The 20,295-nt window shown below is 33.4% G+C and overlaps 2 protein-coding genes and 1 pseudogene across 2 annotated transcripts; all 3 read right to left on the bottom strand.

Annotated features, from left to right (window-relative positions):
* Window positions 1-6,406: 6,406 nt before the first annotated feature.
* On the bottom strand, window positions 6,407-10,268 carry LOC106386428 (dof zinc finger protein DOF4.4-like). The gene has a single exon (XM_048745572.1). It carries the CDS (start codon window positions 7,316-7,318, stop codon window positions 6,581-6,583), a length of 738 nt encoding a protein of 245 aa, XP_048601529.1. The 5' UTR covers window positions 7,319-10,268; the 3' UTR covers window positions 6,407-6,580.
* A 4,247-nt stretch (window positions 10,269-14,515) lies between these two features.
* On the bottom strand, window positions 14,516-15,955 carry LOC106388252 (late embryogenesis abundant protein 1). Its single transcript, XM_013828281.3, has 2 exons — window positions 15,697-15,955; window positions 14,516-15,288 (listed from the first exon to the last, which is right to left on the bottom strand). The coding sequence occupies exons 1-2, from the start codon at window positions 15,841-15,843 to the stop codon at window positions 14,674-14,676; spliced, it is 762 nt and encodes a 253-aa protein (XP_013683735.1). The 5' UTR covers window positions 15,844-15,955; the 3' UTR covers window positions 14,516-14,673.
* A 197-nt stretch (window positions 15,956-16,152) lies between these two features.
* On the bottom strand, window positions 16,153-20,078 carry LOC125580672 (annotated as a pseudogene).
* Between the last annotated feature and the right edge of the window lie 217 nt (window positions 20,079-20,295).

Here is a 20,295-nt window from a genome sequence, read left to right as displayed (position 1 = left end):
TTTTATTTTTATCGGAGACAAAGCAAGATTTTGGGTTTGTCCAGAAATTTCAAGGTCATTTCGGATTTGATAATTTGGTCACAGTGGATCCGGTTGGAAGAAGTGGTGGATTAGCGCTTTATTATAATAATGAGTATCAGGTTAACGTGTTATATTCAAGTAACCGAATGATAGATGTGGAAGCAGTGGCTCTTGGGAAAATGGTTTATATGACGTTTGTGTATGGAGAACCAGTGCAAGGCTTGCGTGAACAAGTGTGGGAACGATTAACCAGATATGGAATTTCACGTTCAGAACCTTGGTTTATTATTGGTGATTTAAATGAGATTACAGGAAATCATGAAAAGGAAGGGGGAGGGTTACGGAGTGCGAGTTCATTTGTTCCTTTTAATAATATGATAAGGAATTGTGGTTTACTTGAGTTTCCGGCTAAAGGAAATAAGTTGTCATGGCAAGGAAGGAGGGGTAAGGGCAAAGGGGCAGTTATGGTTAGATGTCGGTTAGATCGGGCGTTAGCAAATGAAGAATGACATACGCTTTTTCCCTGCTCTTATACATAATATCTAGGGATGGTGGCATCGGATCATCGTCCTGTGGTGGCTTATCTAGAAGATAAAGTCCCCAAGAGGAAAGGCCAGTTTCGATTCGATAAAAGATGGGTTGGTAAGGAAGGTCTTATCGAATCAATCACACTGGGATGGTCTGATAATAATGGAGACATAAGACCGGGTATAGTGGAACAAATTAGTAACTGTCGCCGTGAGATAGCCAAATGGAGGAAAAATAATCCACCTTATGGGAAGGAAAAAATATCGGAATTACAGAGAGCGTTGGAAGAGGTACAAACAGATGATACCAGAACTCAAGAGGATATTATTGAGGTGTCCTGGAAGCTACAAGAGGCATATAAGGATGAGGAAGAGTATTGGCATCAGAAAAGTAGAAATATGTGGTATTCATCTGGAGATCTCAATACAAAATTCTATCACGCTTTAACTAAGCAACGAAGGGTCCGGAATAGGATAGTTGGGTTACATGACGGGGAAGGAAATTGGGTTACAGAGGACATTGGAATAGAGAGAGTGGCGGTTGAATATTTTGAGGATTTATTTACTACTACCTCTCCATCGGAGTTTGATGCGTTTCTCTCTGAGGTAACACCGGGTATAACTCCACAGATGAATCAACGATTATTGAGCATAGCGACAGAGGAGGAAGTCAGAGAGGCTCTGTTTATGATGCATCCTGAGAAGGCACCAGGACCGGATGGCATGACAGCTCTGTTTTTTCAACATTCATGGCATATTATTAAAGGGGATTTGGTGGAGATGGTGAATGATTTTTTGGTGTTTGGAGAAATGAATTCAAGGTTAAATATTACTAATATTTGCATGATTCCAAAGACGGAGAGACCTACAAGGATGACGGAGTTGCGACCTATCAGCTTATGTAATGTAGGGTATAAGATTATTTCGAAAGTTTTGTTTCAGCGGCTGAAGGTATTGCTGCCTTCCCTAGTTTCAGAAACGCAATCGGCATTTGTGGCAGGGCGACTGATCTCTGATAATATCCTTATAGCACAGGAAATGTTTCATGGATTACGGACTAATGAGGCGTGTAAAGGCAAGTATATGGCAGTCAAAACGTATATGAGTAAGGCTTATGATCGGGTTGAATGGACATTTATTAAGGCATTATTACAAAAGATGGGGTTCCATGAGCATTGGATTAAACTAATGGTGGAATGCATATCATCAGTTCAATATCGGGTTCTTTTGAATGGCCAACCAAAAGGACTTATTATACCACAGAGGGGCTTACGACAAGGAGATCCTTTATCTCCCTATTTATTCATTCTGTGTACTGAGACTCTGATATCAAATATTAAGAAGGCGGAGAGGGAGAAACAATTAACAGGAATAAAGGTGGCCAGGGCATGCCCATCAATATCACATCTGCTTTTTGCGGATGATAGTCTCTTCTTCTGCAAAGCTCAAAAGGAGGAGTGTCATACTATTCTAAGGATATTAAAGGAATATGAGAAAGTTTCGGGTCAACTTATAAACTTTGATAAGTCTTCAATTCAATTTGGACACAAAATTGAAGAATCTGTCAAACAGGAGCTAAGGGATGTTTTGGGCATTCAAAATTTGGGAGGAATGGGAACATACTTAGGATTACCGGAGAGTCTTGGAGGTTCTAAGATACAAGTTTTTGTCTTTGTTCAGGAACGATTAAATAATAGGGTCAATGGTTGGACTTTTAAGTTCTTTACAAAAGGAGGAAAGGAGGTGATCATCAAATCCGTGATTACGGCTTTGCCAAATCATGTGATGTCGCGCTATCGTTTACCCAAGGCTACTGCAAAAAAATTGACGAGTGCGGTAGCTCAGTTTTGGTGGAGCCCAAGCGGTAGCACAAGAGGAACGCATTGGAAATCATGGGACAAAGTATGTGTAAGTAAGGAAGATGGAGGTTTAGGGTTTAAAGATATCACTGACTTTAACACTGCAATGCTTGGCAAACAATTATGGCGGCTGATAGAAAAGCCAGATACTCTATTTTCTAGAGTTTTTAAAGGTCGGTATTACAGGAATGCTTCACCCCTGGAACCGATTCGTTCATACTCTTCGTCTTATGGTTGGCGGAGTATTGTTTCTGCTAGATCTCTGGTAAGCAAAGAACTAATCAAAAGGGTGGGAACAGGATCCTCCATATCTGTATGGAATGATCCTTGGCTCCCAACCACTCGCCCGAGACCAGCAAATAAAAATCAACACAATCTTTACTCAGACCTTACAGTGGATTCGCTTATTGATCCTCATTTGCGAAGATGGAATTCGCAGGCGATTCGGGCTTTGGTGGACCCACAGGATGTGAAATTAATAGAGAGTATACCTTTGAGTAGGACTCGGATGGCAGACAAAGATGGATGGCATTTCACAAATAATGGAAAATACACGGTTAAATCTGGATATCAGGTGGAAAGGATATATCCAGATAGGGAAAAACCACCAGTAGTGTTTGGACCTACGGTGGATATTTTGAAGGCACATTGCTGGAAAATACGGTGTCCACCAAAGATTAAACATTTCCTATGGCAATTGGTGACAGGGTGTATAGCAGTCAAGAAAAATCTGCATAAGCGAGAGATACCCGGAGACATTGTGTGTGCAAGATGTGGTGCGGAGGAGGAATCAATCAACCATGTGGTTTTTGAATGCCCTCCTGCACTTCAGACATGGGCTCTTTCAAAGATTCCAACAAATCCAAATATGTTTCCGACAAGTTCCCTCTTTGTGAACATGGATCCTCTTTTTTGGAGAGTGCTTCCACAGATGGAGGATCATCAGTTTGCATGGATACTATGGTATATTTGGAAGGGAAGAAATAATAATGTCTTTAGTAATATGGATGTAGATTCGCTAGATACCCTTAAACTGGCTGATACGAAATCAAAGCTTTGGGCTGAGTCGCAAATTCTGACTGACGAAAAGAGAGTTCAACAGGTTGGTGCAACGGTTCTTCCGTCAATCCCGGGAAGATGGTGTTTTACGGATGGTTCCTGGAAAGACAATGATATTTTCTCAGGACAATGATGGTATAATACTCTAGAGGGATTTGTGGGTTTGATGGGTGCAAGGAATGTCCGGGCGTCCCTTTCTCCACTTCATGCAGAAATGGAAGCTTTGTTATGGGCAATGGAATGTATGAAAAACTTACGACAATTTCAGGTTACGTTTGCAACGGATTGTTCTCAATTGGTGAAGATGGTTTCAACACCAGAGGATTGACCAGCATTTGCAAGTTATTTGGAAGATATAAACAGCTTGAAGGAGAGTTTTTCCTGTGCAGAGATTATCTATGTCCCAAGAACGCAGAACAAGCAGGCGGATAGCTTAGCCCGTAGCGCTAGGAAAGAAACGTCTTTTGTAGTTCACATGGATCAAGATCTCCCAGTTTGGTTCACAGAGTCCATATGAGTCTATAAAGTAGATGACAAAAAAAAATATATTATACATAGAAATATTTCATGATTGATGATCAAAGAATCATCGTCTTGAAAAAGCTTATTAAAGACAAACATCTAACATAGAAAGTTTTGAAAGATATTAAGTAATACTAGACCCTGATCCGCGCGCTAGCGCGGGTATAAATTTTCAATTTTTAATTATTTATTTTATTAAATGATGTATTTGTAATATTCGTTCATATTATATTCATTAAGTAAATATTTTTTTTGCATCTTAAACTATTTATTTTTTTTACGAATGTGTGATATCATATAAAAATATTTTAAAAAATGAGTATATAGAGTTAATTAGATAATTGTAAAAACATAAATTTTTCTTTTGTGTGCGATATCATATAAATAATGATCCATCCAGTTAACAAAAATCATGATTTTTTTTATGTGTAATTTTTTTATTTTGACCATTTCCTTAAAACTATATTAAATTTTACATATTTTAATTAGAATATTTTTAATATCTTTACCTTTTTATTTGAAATGTAAATCAATATTTTTTAAAAAAATTATAACAAAATATTTAAAAAATATTTTTAGAATTTGTTTGAAAAATATGAAAATTACATTTTAAATTAAAATTATCCTAAAATATGATAAATTTTGATGTAAACGAAAACTCAAATTATGTCAAAAATAAGTATATTCAATGATAATAACAATTTAAATTGATTAGCTTTTAAAAAAATACATTTACAAAAATATTGTTTGAAAGAAAATTCATTTATCTTTCAAATATAAAATGAAAATATTATAATTAAATAATTAAAAATATAAATAAAAACCATAAATTTAGCAAATGACAACTGAATTATATTATGCTAAAATTTTCTTTCTAACAATTTAGCAAATGACAAATGAGTTATGAGCAAATAATACCATATAATTTTTAAAAACATAGCCTTTCTTAAATATTTTTTGAATAAATAATTATTTTTAAATTTAATAAACTGAAAATAATATCCGTACAATTGTGTGAGTCAAATTCTAGTTTTATTGATGCATGTTATATATTAGTGTTGCATGTTTTAGGTAACATTTTAATGATGCACGTATTTTAAAATCTCCATTATTAAAATTATGCACGTAAAGATAACTCATGAGTTTTTTTGGTTGATTAAATGACTTTATGTCCAAATTTATTTAAGGATATTTCATTAAGGTAATTGAAAAAGACAAACAATAAAATATGAAGTTTAAATTCATTTAAGCATATTTCATTAATGTAACTGAAAAGACAAGTAATAAATTAGACAATTTTATTTGTTTTAGGATATTTCATAAATGCAACTGAAAAAGACAAGTTAAAAAATAGGGAGTTTAATTAATGAAGTAAGAACATTTTCAAATGGGTACTTCTCTTTTAATAATATAGATATATAAGAGAAATAGTGTCAATTTACAGTAAAACCTCTATAAATTAATAATGTTGGGACTTTGAAATTTTATTAATTTATAGAGATATTAATTTACAAAAATTAGCTTATTTAGATTTCTTATTTTAAGATATATTTATTCTAAGATAATTTTTTTTTTGATTTTAGTGTATAGAAAATAATTGTTATTTTTTGAAATTTAACATTTATATTAATTTTATTATATTATTTGGTGTATACTCCCTCTGTTTCATAATAAATGTTATTCTAACATTTTTTTTTGTTACACAAAAAGTGTCACTTTACAATTTCAATGCAAATTATACTTACTTTCAGCTGAAAACTAATTGCAAATTGCATTGATAACAAATACTATTGGCTAGAGAGGTGTAATTAATAATAATAATTTTCATATATTTCAACAACTTTCTTATTCTGTGTGAAAATTGTCTTAGTGACACTTATTCAGAAATAAAAGGAGTATAATATATATTGCATAGAACTTAAGTGTAGTTTTTTAGATATAATATTATTAAATCACATCAAAAATATATTAAATATTAAGAGAATATAAAGATAATTTTATTGTGAATATAAAACAAACAATATAATAATAGATTCTTACTTACATAAAATATGTATGCATATAAATTATTAATTTATAATTTTAATGGGACCATGTATTTACATAGAATTTTCTAAAAAATATTATCTTATTATTTTATCGATTTGTGTCAAATTTTGAACCGACCCAAGTCGGAACCGACAAAATTTATTAATTTATAGAGATTATTAATTTATCGAGTATTAGTTTACAGAGGTTCTACTATATTTATCACTCATTGGTTTTAGGTCGGAAGTCATTTAACTTAATAAATACAAACTCTCTTCTCACATAATGTGATTAGGCGCTATTTAAAACAAAGAATAGGCTAAAACAGAGAAATACATAAACACTTGAAACACATAGATATCTCTCTGACTCATCAGTTATGAACTTATGAAACACACAACAAACTGGTGATTATAAATTAGTAATATTATATAAAGACAGGACAAGTAACTTATCCCTGATACAAAGATGCAAACTCTTAGAACATAAATAAGAAGACCCAACAAAAGAAACGAAAAGCTGAAACATTATTAGCTTAAAAGAAAACGGGTAAAACGTGATGATTCAAGGACCATGCTTCTCCAAATGATAGGAGGATCGAAACACATAGTTGTTGTTGTTGTTGTTGATCATGTGGTCAATGCCTGGATATTCTCTGCTTCCACTAGTGCTGGCACTATGATTCATGTTCATGCTGCTGTTGAAGCTCTGGTTTCGCATGTTTGGATCCTCTTGATTCACGAAGTAACTGTTATAATTACCAACATGTCCACCAAACGATTGGTTCATCAAAGGATTACCAACCAAATCATTGAATCCAGCACCGTGATAACCTTGGTTAAAAGATCCATCAAAGTGAGCCATTGGTGGAATGCTTCGAATTGGAGGCACCATCACACTATGAGTTTCAGTCGAATAACTGAAATGGTTCCCAACAGCAGCAACAGAAGAAGAAGAACCACCAAAAGTTCCAAGAAACTCGTTGGTTTCTTGAGCATGTGAGAAAGGTTGATGATTATTAACCTGTTCGACAACAGAAACCACCTGAGAAACAGATGGCTGATCTATCCTTGTATGCTTGACTTTGCGGGCCCTTCCACCAATTGGTATGTTCCTTAAAACTCCATCATGAGTCCAGAATCGGCGACAGCTCCTGCAGTTGTAGCGAGGTTGAGACACGCTATAGTTGTCGTAGAAACAGAACTTGGTGTTGTCTGAGCTACACCTTGGACACACTCGCGGAGGAGGCTTCTCTTCATTCACTTGATGGTTTCCCCTAACGAGCACATTCGAGTTATCCATTTCTCTCAAGAGCTCTTCTTAGTTTTGGTGTTGTTGTTGTTATGCTCTTTGGTATAGTTGTGGAGGGGTTCTTATATAGATTATTGGGGCGTGGAAACTGAAGAAGTGATACATTTTGTTTTTAAGAGACTGAGATTATGATAAAAACGTTTCAGAGATTGTGTATTAATAAAATCTGAAGATCTATCTTCACACAATAAACCTTAGGCCAAGCTTTGTCAAAAACCAAGGCTCTCTTACTCTTAACTCTTGGATGTATATGAAAACTAGAGAATAATGAAGATATGATTAAATGAGTTAAGTCATATAAACATTAAAAAGATCTAGGAGGCATTTAGAGTATAATGGCAGTTAAAGGCAAAGCAACTGTAACTTGCAGGTGTTTATTATGAAAGAGAATATGTGTGAGCGTGTAAGTTCACGCGCAGTTTCATTGGTGAGGAAGATAATTTTTTCCATAAGAAAATCTTCACAAGATTTGTCATCTTTAAGTATATAAAAATGTTGAAATTCTTTGGTTGAAGAAAGTACAAAATGTGAAGAAAAAAGTAGTTAAACATTAATATGTAGTCCCTATTTTTCGGAATCGACAAAACTCTTGAATAATTTACTTTACTAGGGATTTATTAGTGATTTATTAAGATATATAAGACATTGATTTAGTTGTGGTTTACTAGGAAAAAATGCAATGTGTGTGAGTATATGTGTTCATACATGTTTTACTAGTGCATCATAAGAGTTATTGATATCTCCCTCCGACGTGATATTTTAGAGAAATTTTTGTTTCAAATTACATGATCTTTTGAGTTTTCAATGTGAAGTTTATCAGTTTTTATATTATATAACTACTTATATTCTGCAAACTATTTTTCTATAGGTTAGTTTATATTTAGATAAATAATTAATGATGTTTTTATTTAGAAAATAAACATAGTCAAATATTTTTTTAGTGTATGTATAAATCTTGAACGATATCTGTTAAAAAAGGAGGGAATATAAGATATGTTTAAGAGTTTTTGCAAAAATACAAAAAAGTCAGAAAACAAGATATTTTTACGTATCATATAAGTAATCTATACAAGAAACTTACAATAAATAAACTTAACTAATAGCAGAAAATCTATGTGTTTTTATTTTTTGGTCAAAGCAGAAAATCTATGTATATAATTGACCATTTTCGAGATAGATACAATTGGCGAGCAATAATGAGTATCACGAAAGAAAGAGACTGATAACCAAAAGGTTTCTTAGCACTCTTTGAGGGATATAAGTTGTAACAAAGGAAATGGAAAGAACATATACTATTTGAGAAGGTTCACGCCACATTGTAATGGTTGTTCTTTTATTTAAACTAGGTTTCTTTATTCAAATTAAATTAAGATTGTTTGCAAACTAAATTATTTATATTTTAATTTATTTTATGTATTTTATTAAATACTAAAGTAAAACCAATCATAATCTAACAATACTAAGAGCAAGATATCAAACCCTCTAAAGCTGTCCACGTCAGCTGAAACAATAATCCAATCAGAATGTTTCAAATTGCCATGTCATTTCATCCTTCATTCGATACATCTTATAATCGGGCCATTCATGTGGGCTTTGAATTGGACCATTTCAAGCCCATCTCTCATCGCAAATCGTTTCCGACTCTTCGCCTTAGCTTTCACCGTTTCGTCGTTTCAACGTTATGCAATTCGCCATTATCAATCCACTCTTAAAACATTTAATTATGTTTTCTATTCAGTTCTTCGTGATTTCGTTTCACCTTCTTTGTTTCTCTTCCTATATAAGTTTCTTCATCTAATTTTACATCCAACTAAAATCTATAACCCCACAAAAGAATATAAAAGCTTTGGCCATGGGATCTTTTAAAGCCACCGGAAAATTTCCCTTTATTCTATATTTTGCGATTTTTGATTGGATCAAGATGCTGATGCGTTTTGAAATCGTTCACAAACTCAATCTCTGTTTGTTGGTAGTTCTAGAACATTTGGAGCTGTTGAAGTTCTTGCTGTGGTGATATGAAGGCTCCTCCTCCAACACTTCTTCATCCCACCATATCCGCCCTCTACCAAACGCAATTTCTTGAAATGTAAAGGTATAGATTATTTTAGAATTTAGAGATAACCTTCTGGGTTTTTGTTTCGATAATTTGGTTCTAGATCAATTCTTCAAAGATGTACCTTTGGGCTATATAGTTTACAAATCATGGTTCCTCTTTTAATTGTTTTCAGCATCTTCGAAGATGATGTCTTGGAATCGGTTTCGTCCCAAAAGGTTCGAGATTTTTTATTACCAATTATTATAAATAGCTGTAACTATGAACCAGTAAGAATCATATTACATAAAAAAATCTTGCTTTAGTTAGGAGTCTATGAACAAGTTTTGTCTTTTTCCATCTATATTGGAGTTCCCATGATACAAAGATATTTTTATGCTTGGTTAATTCTTTTTTTTTTAATCTGAATGTTTTCATGCATTAGCTGCAAGTTGTAGCATAGGTTTCTTTTCACCAAATGGCGCTTAGAGAAGTATGTCAGCAAAAAAACTGGTAGTGAGCTGTACACCAGTTCCTAAGCGTAACCTAATTCAATATCTTCTTTGCATAATTCATTAAGTCTCTTAAAGTGGCAGAAATATAAAGAAAAGTTGATGATGTGGATCCCAAGTTCAACTTGCATTCTCCTGCCGGTGTAGGATGTATTTATGAAGGGCAGTTCAAGAGGCCTTAGAGAAAATCACAATACAGCATATGCAGCTAAGCGGGGCTAAGGGAGGTTGCAAACAAAATTTGGGTATAATGCTGAGCAATTGGGCGTTGCATTGTCCCTAAAAATCTGGTCAGTGTGCTTTTATACTTTTGGTATGTATTTTGTATGGATGACAATTCTAATGCTGCTTGAGTTGAAGGTTGATGAGCTTGAAGATACAAAGGAGGCACCAGAGGAGAAGGCATTGAACTTTGTGTGTGCAATGTTGGAAAATCCTTAAGCTGTTCTTCAGGGTTCACGGCATATGGTATGACTCTGCAAACAAATTCATATTATAGACTGTTAAGCTGGATTTAGTACTACAAGAACTGTCCTCGCATCAAGGCTGAGATACTTCTTATTTTTCTTTGTCAGGCTGCAGTTGAGATAAATGGCGAGCAATCAGTCAAAAAATAGGTATGTTGCATTTATATGGAGAATGCAGTAGTTTCAACAAGTTCAACATGGTGATGGAGTAATAGACTTTTTCCATCAGTTTTTGGAGTTTAGTGGTAACGTGAAAAGCCATTTAGAAAGTTTGAGTGTGTGAAATTGCTTCTCATCCAGAAAGCAGAAGAGAAGAAACGTCTTCAAGTCACCTTCAATCTGCCTGAAAATTGCATGAATAGGCTAATTAGTGAACGCAGTGAACACTATCCAAGTGTTGGTACAGTAAGTATGCTCAACTCTGGAATGAGCAATACAGGATGATGCACTTTATAATTTTATTTTGCCATCAATGGAAAAAGAAGCAAGATCCTTGCTAACTAGCAGAGCGAAGAGTCGGCTGCTTTCAGAGTTTGGACAGGTTTTGTAGAACAAGGTGTCTGCAGGTCCATATCAAAAGAATGGAATGTACATTAGCTCATTAACTCAGATCAGGAAGCTGCACTACTTCATGTTGATTCAGTTTCAGTCAGAATATTAGTGATCATTGACGAGCTCGACACTACTATTTTACCGGTGACCGGTCAGGTATATTAATTTAATATCATTAATACTTGGATTTATTGATTCTTTAAATATGAAAACGGTCAACTTTCATCTACTTCTAATTTGTTGGCAGTGTCGTATGGTATGTATTTAATCTGTGTAACTTATTTTGACTTAGAATTGTTAAAGTTTTATAATGATAACTCCTAGGCTTTACCTACGATCTTTCCTTTTCTTTCCATTTTCAAATATTATTTTTCCTACTCTCACAAAAAAAAACCCACTAAATTTATTATAAAACATGATTTTGTAATTCTAAAAATTCCCAAAAATTCAATCCTTAGAAATAAAAAATAGATCAGGTCATCTGATTAGAATACTAAAAACAATTGAGTAGAAAACAAAACAAAAAGTGAAATAATAAAGATTAGCATAACAAAATATATCTAAATTAAAAAAATAAGACATATATATTTATACATAAATTCTATAAAATGAAATAATTAAGTGGACAATTTCAATCAACTAAAATAATACATATATTTATTTTAATAATAAACTGTTATTCATTTTTATAAAAAGACTATTCAAATTAAAATATTAAAACTACATGAAATAAGCAAGGAAATAATAATAAAAGTATCAAAGTAATATTATTAAAAATAAATAAAATAATAAAACCAATGGGTAGTGAAGATAAAATCTTATATATACTAGGAGTTGATTTAGTTTCTCTGGTATATGCCACATAGGCAAAAACTAACCAATAAAATCATAAAAATAATATGTTATGTATATTAATAAAAGATTAAAGCAATTATGTCAAATTAATATCTTAGATTTCTTTTCTAAATCTAAATATCAATCAATACAAACAAATAAAATTATCTTATATCTAGATAAATATGTGTTTTGTAAAAAACAATTTTAATAAGTAACATACAAATAACAAAACATTTTTTCAACAATGTGTACGCATAAAAAAAGCACAAAATGATGGAGATCAAATAATCTAGAAATCTATGAAAATATATTGAAAATGATTTTAGTAATCTATAAAAATATTTGAATATATCACATTTTATATTAACTGAGAGATAAAATACAAAAAAAGATAAACAATGATTTATCAACCAAAACGTTAGAGTTTAATGCATGTTTTGTACTCCATCCGTTTCATAAAGAATGTCATTGACATTTTTCATATAAACTAAGAAAATAATTGAAATGCATTTAAGTTCTTATTAGTTACACCTATTCAACCAATAGTATTTTAGACAAATAGAATTATTTATAAAACTAATGCATTTGTAATTAATATTAAACTGAAAGTTGTATTGAAATTCTAAAATGACACTCTTTTTGTAATAAAAAAATGTTAAAATGACACTTAATATAAAACATAGAGAGTATTAACTTCTTCTTTTTTTTTTGCTTAAAATATTGTATTAACTTTCTAAGGTAATATGTAGTTCTACACTTCCAAATTTAATGTTATAACCAAAATCTACATAATTGTGATCTAATTTCTCACATTAATTATATAGTTACATTTGATTTATCATAAATTAACAACTATGTTTTTTTTTTGACAACATCAACTAAAAACTAACTAGAAACTCCAACCGGTCTAGCAAGCCAAACCGGTGGGACTGAATCGACATAAAGCAAAGCTGAAGGAGAACTCCTCGCACCGCGTGTAAGCTTATCCGCCAAAGTATTTTGTACCCTTAGGATATGTCTGATCCGGAACAAATATATTGAACAACAAGGAACAATCCTTAAATATATAAATGTCAGAAAAATATTTTCAATTAACTATGTACGATATTGTTTTTTTGATAAATAACGTAAATAACACATGAAAATTTATACTCGGTTCAACATTATTAACAAATTCATTTTCAAGAACTTCATAAATATTATTCAAAACGTTTAAGATTTTTTTAAAGTAGAATACAAAAAAAACATTGGTAGTACATTAACGACGCGACACATAAGAAGAAAAGAACATAAAAATTACATTATCAACTTTGTGGTGTTAATCGTGTCACTTATTTTTGGTTTCATATATTGTAAAACTAATTTATAAAAACAAAAGCTTTTTACTGAAAGAATCAAAAACTATAAAGTCATATTCTTAGTTTACAGAAGAAAAACGTAAACAATTATACAAATATTCAGTAAAACTGGTATAAGTATAATTATCAATATGTTTACAAAATAAATACAAATTCAAGCACAAAATTTCACCTACTAATTTTAAATTAACAAATTAAAAGTACATGAGTGTTCGCCATCCTGTGATGTCACAAATGCCCCTCCATTCAGTTACTAAAAGGTTTTTTTTTAAACAGATGTCTTTGAGTTCTCTCTGTAGATGCTATATGATGTGCACAATAAAAGCAAAAAAAGTGAACCTATTGGGGAAAAACCATACAAAAATAAATGTTGTAGAACATTATTATGATCTTGATTTTTTTATCTGGAATTCGTTTCGCCCCATGAAACATGATTATCATGATAGTTCTATATTTCATACATACAACTGATTTTCTTTCCACATTTAATATATTTGTCGGATGTTGAGCATTACATCCATATAGATTTTCTAAAATCATACTCCATCTGTTAAATGACGTTTAAGATTATCTCACACATATTAAAAATAACTAAATTTTCTGTTATATCCCTAATTAATATACTATTTTGTTTGTATTTGATAATTAATAAAGTAAGAGAACATGAATAAACTAAAAATAATAAATATCTACATAGAAAATATAAAATGATACTTATAATGACATAAACTTTTAACTTCAAAACGATAATTAATATAAAACAGAGAGAGTATAATGAAAAGTCAGACAGATAAAAAAATACAATTTATAAAACCACAAATAAAAATGGAAACTCAGTACTGATCCTAAAACCAGAAATAATTTAAATAATTTATGAATCAAACAGTTTTATATAGTGCCAACTCAAATAGGTAAAGATGAGAAATCGGATTACAACTAAAACTTAATTATTTTTTTTGGTTATTTCTATTTGACATATATTTTAGATATTAAAAACAATGGTTTAATTTTAAATAGTTTGAAAAATCATAAATTATTTTATTTTGCAATGCAGTAATATTATACATGTATACATACTCACATAAAATAGTATATTAATTTATATTTACTTAAAACTTGCGGAATAACCCGGGCGTTGGTTCTTGTAATATTTAAAGGGGCTAAAGTTCTCAAAAATCATCTAAATTTCTTTTTCCCCTCTTTATCATTTTTGATTTGTTTAATGATGATTACTTACTGATGGTTATGAACTCGCTCTCGTTTAGAGCTCAAATGAGAAGTCAAAATGTAGAAACGGTCAACAAGCTTGGATACAAAGCAAAAACATATTGTGGAAACAAATAAATTCATGGAAGCACAGAACTCCACAGCATAGTATGATGTTGGTGGAAATTGAGACTGATACAGGAACTGCCCTATTAAAAAATGAAGACAAAACCATAGATTTATCTTATTTATATACTAATGCATCTTAACATACATAAGATGAAGCGTAAAACAAGAGAATAAGCTGACAACAGAGTAATACATAAAGAGAAAACACTTTAAAACAACCAAACACAACATATAGATCTCCCTCTCTCTTTTATTAGTTAAATGTTATGAACTCATCCTCTTTGCGGTCCTTCTCAGATTTTTTCTCTGCCTTTTTGGTTAGATCTTCCACGCCTTTATCGATATCAGCCCGTGCCTTATCCGCATCCTCTTCAGGACCAACCACAGCTTCAGTGGCAGTCGTCGCAGCATTTTTTGTAGTCTCCCAAGCTCCTTTCACCGTCTCCTTGGTCTTCTCTCCAAGTTCCTCAGCCTTACCCTTTACGGTCTCCTTAAAACCTTCTGCTTTCTCCTTAGCTCTTTCTTTTGTATCTTCTGCTTTATCAGCTGCCTTATAGGCCCCTTCATTTACTTTTTCCTTAGTCCGTTCGGCGTATTCTTTAGCCTTCTCCTTTGCATCATAGGCTGTGTCTTTAGCCTTCTCCTTTGCCTCATAGGCTGTGTCTTTAGCCTTCTCCTTTGCATCGTAGGCTGTGTCTTTAGCCTTCGCTTTGGTCTCGTAAGCTTTATCAGCAGCTTTGCTCGCTCCTTCATTAGCTTTGTCTTTAGCTGCTTGTGCATAGTTTTCTCCAGTATCTTCCCTCCATTTTTTTGAACCGTAATCTAAATCTGCCTTCGAGTCTCTGGCATTCCCTACTGGATCTCGTCCCTGGAAAAAACACACATAAACTTAAATTTCTACCAGTTATAACTTCAGACAGTGGTTAATAACTTGTACAACACGTTAACCTAAAAACCACATAAAATCGATCCAAATATATCTAGCTATGAGTCTGTGACATGTTATTATAGCTAAGCATGTTCAAGCATATTTTTATGTAAGATATTTTTTTGTGACTTTCTGTCAATTTTTCATAACAAAATATTTTTTTAAAAATATACTCGCACTAAAATAAAAGATACTCTCTCGGTTTCAAAAGGATGTCTCGCACACTCTCGCAACCAGCTTTCTCTGAATCAAATCTCTTAACATAATCTTGAATGCTAAATTACTCTTTTGTCGTAGCAATCATATGTGTATCTACAAAAAAACTGAAAGCAAAGTTGTGCAAGTAACCTCGGAGTGGCTAACAGAGGAGGCGCAGCAGACGCGAGAGACTTTCCTGGTCGAAGCAGTGAGAGTTGCGGGAGATCGTGCTATAGGCAAAGCCTTTGATAGGCCAAAGAGAGTGGCTCTGGTTAGTTGCATGGGCGCCATTTTCATGAAATCAACAAACAAAAGAGTTTTCTTTCCAATTCGTATATTTGAGATTTGTTTGCTATGAAGATATTTCAATTCAATCGAGATGCCTTTTCCTCTCTTTTTGCAGTGGGTATTTAAGAGGTCGGTTCTCTAATACGTCGCAGCTTATGGATCCGACAGCAGAAGCTGGCAACCTAAGTGTGTGACACGTGTTGAAGTGATGGCACGTGTGTTGAAGTGCACAGTTTGGCCTCTCCAACGATTTAATTTGTTAAATGAACCGTACCGTTTCGAGAAATGGTATTATCCACTCAAGAAGAAACCAATATAACCGGATAATTGGATGATACAGAAATGTCCACATGTACACGACAATGGGAATAGAAAGATGGTTGTGAAATTTGGGTACCATTTTTTCTTTTTTTTTGTCAACAAATTTGGGTACCATCATTTTTAATTTAAAACCAACGGTGATAAATCAATTATATCTAACTTATTTAATTATTTTCACTGTTATCAATATGAAACTTGATTCATCTAACCGATTCTTCAGACTAATTAGTATATGACTTGTAGTCTGTGGTGCTTGAACCTTCGTTCAAAGTTATAAATGAAAGGGTATGTCTACAGTGAAAAAAAAATAGTAATGTTGACGTACGTAACAAAGGTGATTTGCTCATTTTCTGTAGTTTCCTCTTATCGTGAAGCTAAATGTATATTAGATTTTCATCCATGTTTTAGCTGCTGCACCGAACCAAATGATCTCCCTTTTTCCATATCCATGACAGGGAGTCGTCCCCCAGTATGTTGTAGGTCCAAAAGGTCTCCCTCAGCAAAAAACGTTCGCATATCTGAGAAGGATCCCTCGGGTTGCTCGGTGCCTCCGGTTTTCTGGTCATTGCTGAGGAGGTCATTAAATTGTAACCATGGTTATTTTATAAAATGGTCGACCGTGCAGTAGCTAACTCCATCGGGTCGCTCGGTGCCTCCGGTTTTCTCGACATTGCTATTTTATAAAATAAAAGATTTAAGCAATGTCTAATGAGTATTTTTGAAAGAGATTTGTTGAAGGGAGGCGTGGTTGGCCATGGTTAGAGGATTTAGAAGTTTATTGATCTATCTACTACTGTATAAACTTTACTAAAGACTTTTCACATAGTAGATATCTGCGATGAATAAACCGATAGTGGTTTTGGTTTCATTTGTAACACACATTTCAACTTGGTTTGATGAGAACTGTATACATGATAATACTCTTGTCAGAAACAAGAAACTAAACACAAAATAAAACCGAAGACATGTGTTAAGACATGAGCCATGGCTATATAAATAAACCCAAAGTCAAGAGGAGAAAATCTCAAACACCATATACTGAAATCACTGAATTTAAATGACAATACCGTTGCCTTTATTCGTCTTGTTCAATTAAGCAGCATGCAACGTAAGAAGGTAGTGAAGTTGTATCTATCATTTCAACTTGGGGAGGACGAGGCACCGATTCCATCCACCGTGGGAGCACGGATTGAAATAACCCGATTAAAATTGTATAGTCCCTATCTGATGCTCTTAATCTCCCTATCTCATCCATATACTCCTCAGAACCAGACTGGTTCATATAAAAATCTCCATGATATTCTCTAGCTGGATCGATGAGTGTTTCCGTCCGCAAGTTACATGATACCAGATGATGAGGACTCTCTTGGTGCCACAGATAGACGATATGCATCGCTATGGGTACAAAACTACCACTAATCGACAGACCATTAATCTCACACAAGAGTTGCCAAGATTGATCGTGGTTCAATCTCCAAACCTTCAAAACAGTTCCTCTCTTTTGAACTAATGATTTCATATACATGACGAACCCTCCGGATGTAGTCAAGGCTCCGTTGACCACACCGTTGACCCCACCGTCGTTGTTGTGATTGGAATGCTCCGGTAAATGTACAACCATGAATTGATCAGAATCGGAATAGAAATCGTGAGCTAAGACTACTCCAGGTACATGGAGAATGACAAAATAAATAGTACCATTCAGATTCTTAGCCCTAGCACCGAGTTTGGTGATTAGATGAGGGCATTGAAGAATCTAGGAAGTCCAAATCCCTGTCTCAGAGGAATACACAAACATATTCAAGGTATAGGAGGCATGACCATTCCTCATTACACACGAAGCTATCCTAACCACTTGAAACCCAAAACGACTCCGTTCTCGTCCACGCGAGTCACCAGACCAAGCACACCACAATAACCACATGGAAGCTGAGGGATCTTGACCCACTGTTGTAAAACTGGATTGCCCACATAGGAGTAACCACAACCATATCTTTCGATCAAAACCAATCCATTGGAAGAAGCCTTAAACTCAAAACCAAGAGGCAGTGAGATGAACGGACCTAGAGACTTTGGAAGATCCCATGTTTTGCATCCATGGAACCCTATCAGTTCATCTCCTTCGCGTGAACCTAACGACCAAGAGGAAGAGGAGTTCTTATGTAGAGACACAAAGAGACGTCTGAAATACACTGATTCGAGTGTTGCTTTCACTGTTTTGCTAACGGTTTTCAATCTAGAGAAGCTTCTTAAGGGTAACCTCGCCAGAATCTCCGTCAGTATCGACTCTGGGAGGTGATGTATGGTGCTTGTTGCTGAATCCATTGGATGTTTGCGATTAGGGTTTTCTCGAATTTTCTTTTTTTTTTTGGGGAACATTTACTAACACCAACCCAAATATTAAAGTCAAACCTAAAATTGTACCCCACTTTCAGTCAAATGCAAAACCAACTTAAAGGGGTAGTGAAAGTACTATTTAACCCTTATGACCAAACAAAAAAACAGAAATGTATTTTACGTTTCCATCCTTTGGAAGTCTACACGTAAAAAACGAATTCTACAAATGTTTAGACTTTCTAAAAAGTCTACCTTACAGACTTAGTTTGTAGTCTACACTCTAATTTGATCAAAAAAATTTAATTTTGAAAATGTATAAAAATAATTATAGTGATATTTTTAACTAATCATCAATATAATGGATAATATGAACTAAATAGATTAAAATTTCATATAATTGAACAATTTTCAAGAATATATACTAATTTGGTTATCATATGGTAGACAATGTTCATAGTTTAGAAACAAAAGGTTCTAACATGTTATGTCTTTTAGTGGTTGATTTCATAGGGTTAGATTTTAGATTTTGTTTTTTTTTTGTTTTATTAACTTAAATCTGCATATTAATGTTTAGTAGTTTATATTTTGTATAATTGAGACTTTTTGATTATCAAGCAAAACATTTAGGGTTTGAGATTTGTGGTTTAGGGTTTCGTAGACCTACAAAAAAGTCTAATTAGCTGGAGACGTCCTTTTCAGTCTATTTTATTGGTGTTTACATAAAATCTATTTTAAATTAAATTTACATATTTATGAATAAGAATGTTAAATCATATATTATAAATATTAAAAATAAATAAACAAATTTAGTAAGTTATTTTTTTTTATTTTCGCAAATAATAAAGGGAAAGAAAAAAATCGTTGTAGACTTACAAAGAAGTCCACACATCAAATTTAACCTAACCGGATTTAACCAATATAATATTAACCAAATCAAATTTAAACCAAACCTCTTTTAACCTAACCAGAAAAGTTACCGAGAATATAAATACGATTTGTTAAGCTTTTTGGGGTAAAAAAACCCTAATCCCCGCCGTTCTCTCTCTCATGCAATTTTCGGGGAGATTTCCGGCGAACTCTAGCCACACCGTTTCCGCCGCTTAAACTAGTCGTTGTCCACTCCGTCGCTCTGGTAAGTTAAATGTCTCCGGCTTGTCTTCGGCTTCGTCCGCTCCGTTGCTAAAAGTAACCACCTTTACCTTTTTCTTTTTCAGATCTGAGCCGGCGACTTCTAGCGAACGGTGCTTATCGTCCAAATCTCTGCTTCCTGTCAGTCTCACGGCTTCTACTCTAGCGAGCGAACAAACTGTGTTTCATCTTTCCAGGGAACGAACGGTACTTCATCTCTCTATGTCTTCTCTCGTTTAACTAATAACCTAACTAGTTGACTTATATTCCTGTAACCTCTGTCTTAGTTTGTTAACTAACCTATTAGTTTCTTCTCTAATCCATTTTCTGCTTCCAGTCAGTCTACTTTAAGGTAGACATCATTGTTGATATGTAGACATCTTTTTGAATTGTTGTATACTGTTTTTGGCTTCCGTTGAAGGATGACAAATTTAGTTTGGTTAGATGGTTTCATATTCTCGATTTATGATAGAGTTTGGGTTATTAATTTAGTTTGAATGGTAGAATTCTTGATGCGCCTCGGATCATAGACCCGGGCCAGGATGATGCGACCATGGCTGAGCCAGATGATTCTTCAACAAAAGACAAACCATGATGGATTAATGGTGAGGATACTGATCTAAAACCAGCTGATGAGACTGAGGACGAGCTGGAACCAGCTGAAGAGAGTATGCT

The sequence above is a fragment of the Brassica napus genome, chromosome C1, assembly GCF_020379485.1.
Source record: "Brassica napus cultivar Da-Ae chromosome C1, Da-Ae, whole genome shotgun sequence".
Classification (NCBI taxonomy): Eukaryota; Viridiplantae; Streptophyta; class Magnoliopsida; order Brassicales; family Brassicaceae; genus Brassica; species Brassica napus.
The sequence above is the reverse complement of the archived record's forward strand: the minus strand, read 5'-3'. Positions and strand labels throughout refer to the sequence as shown.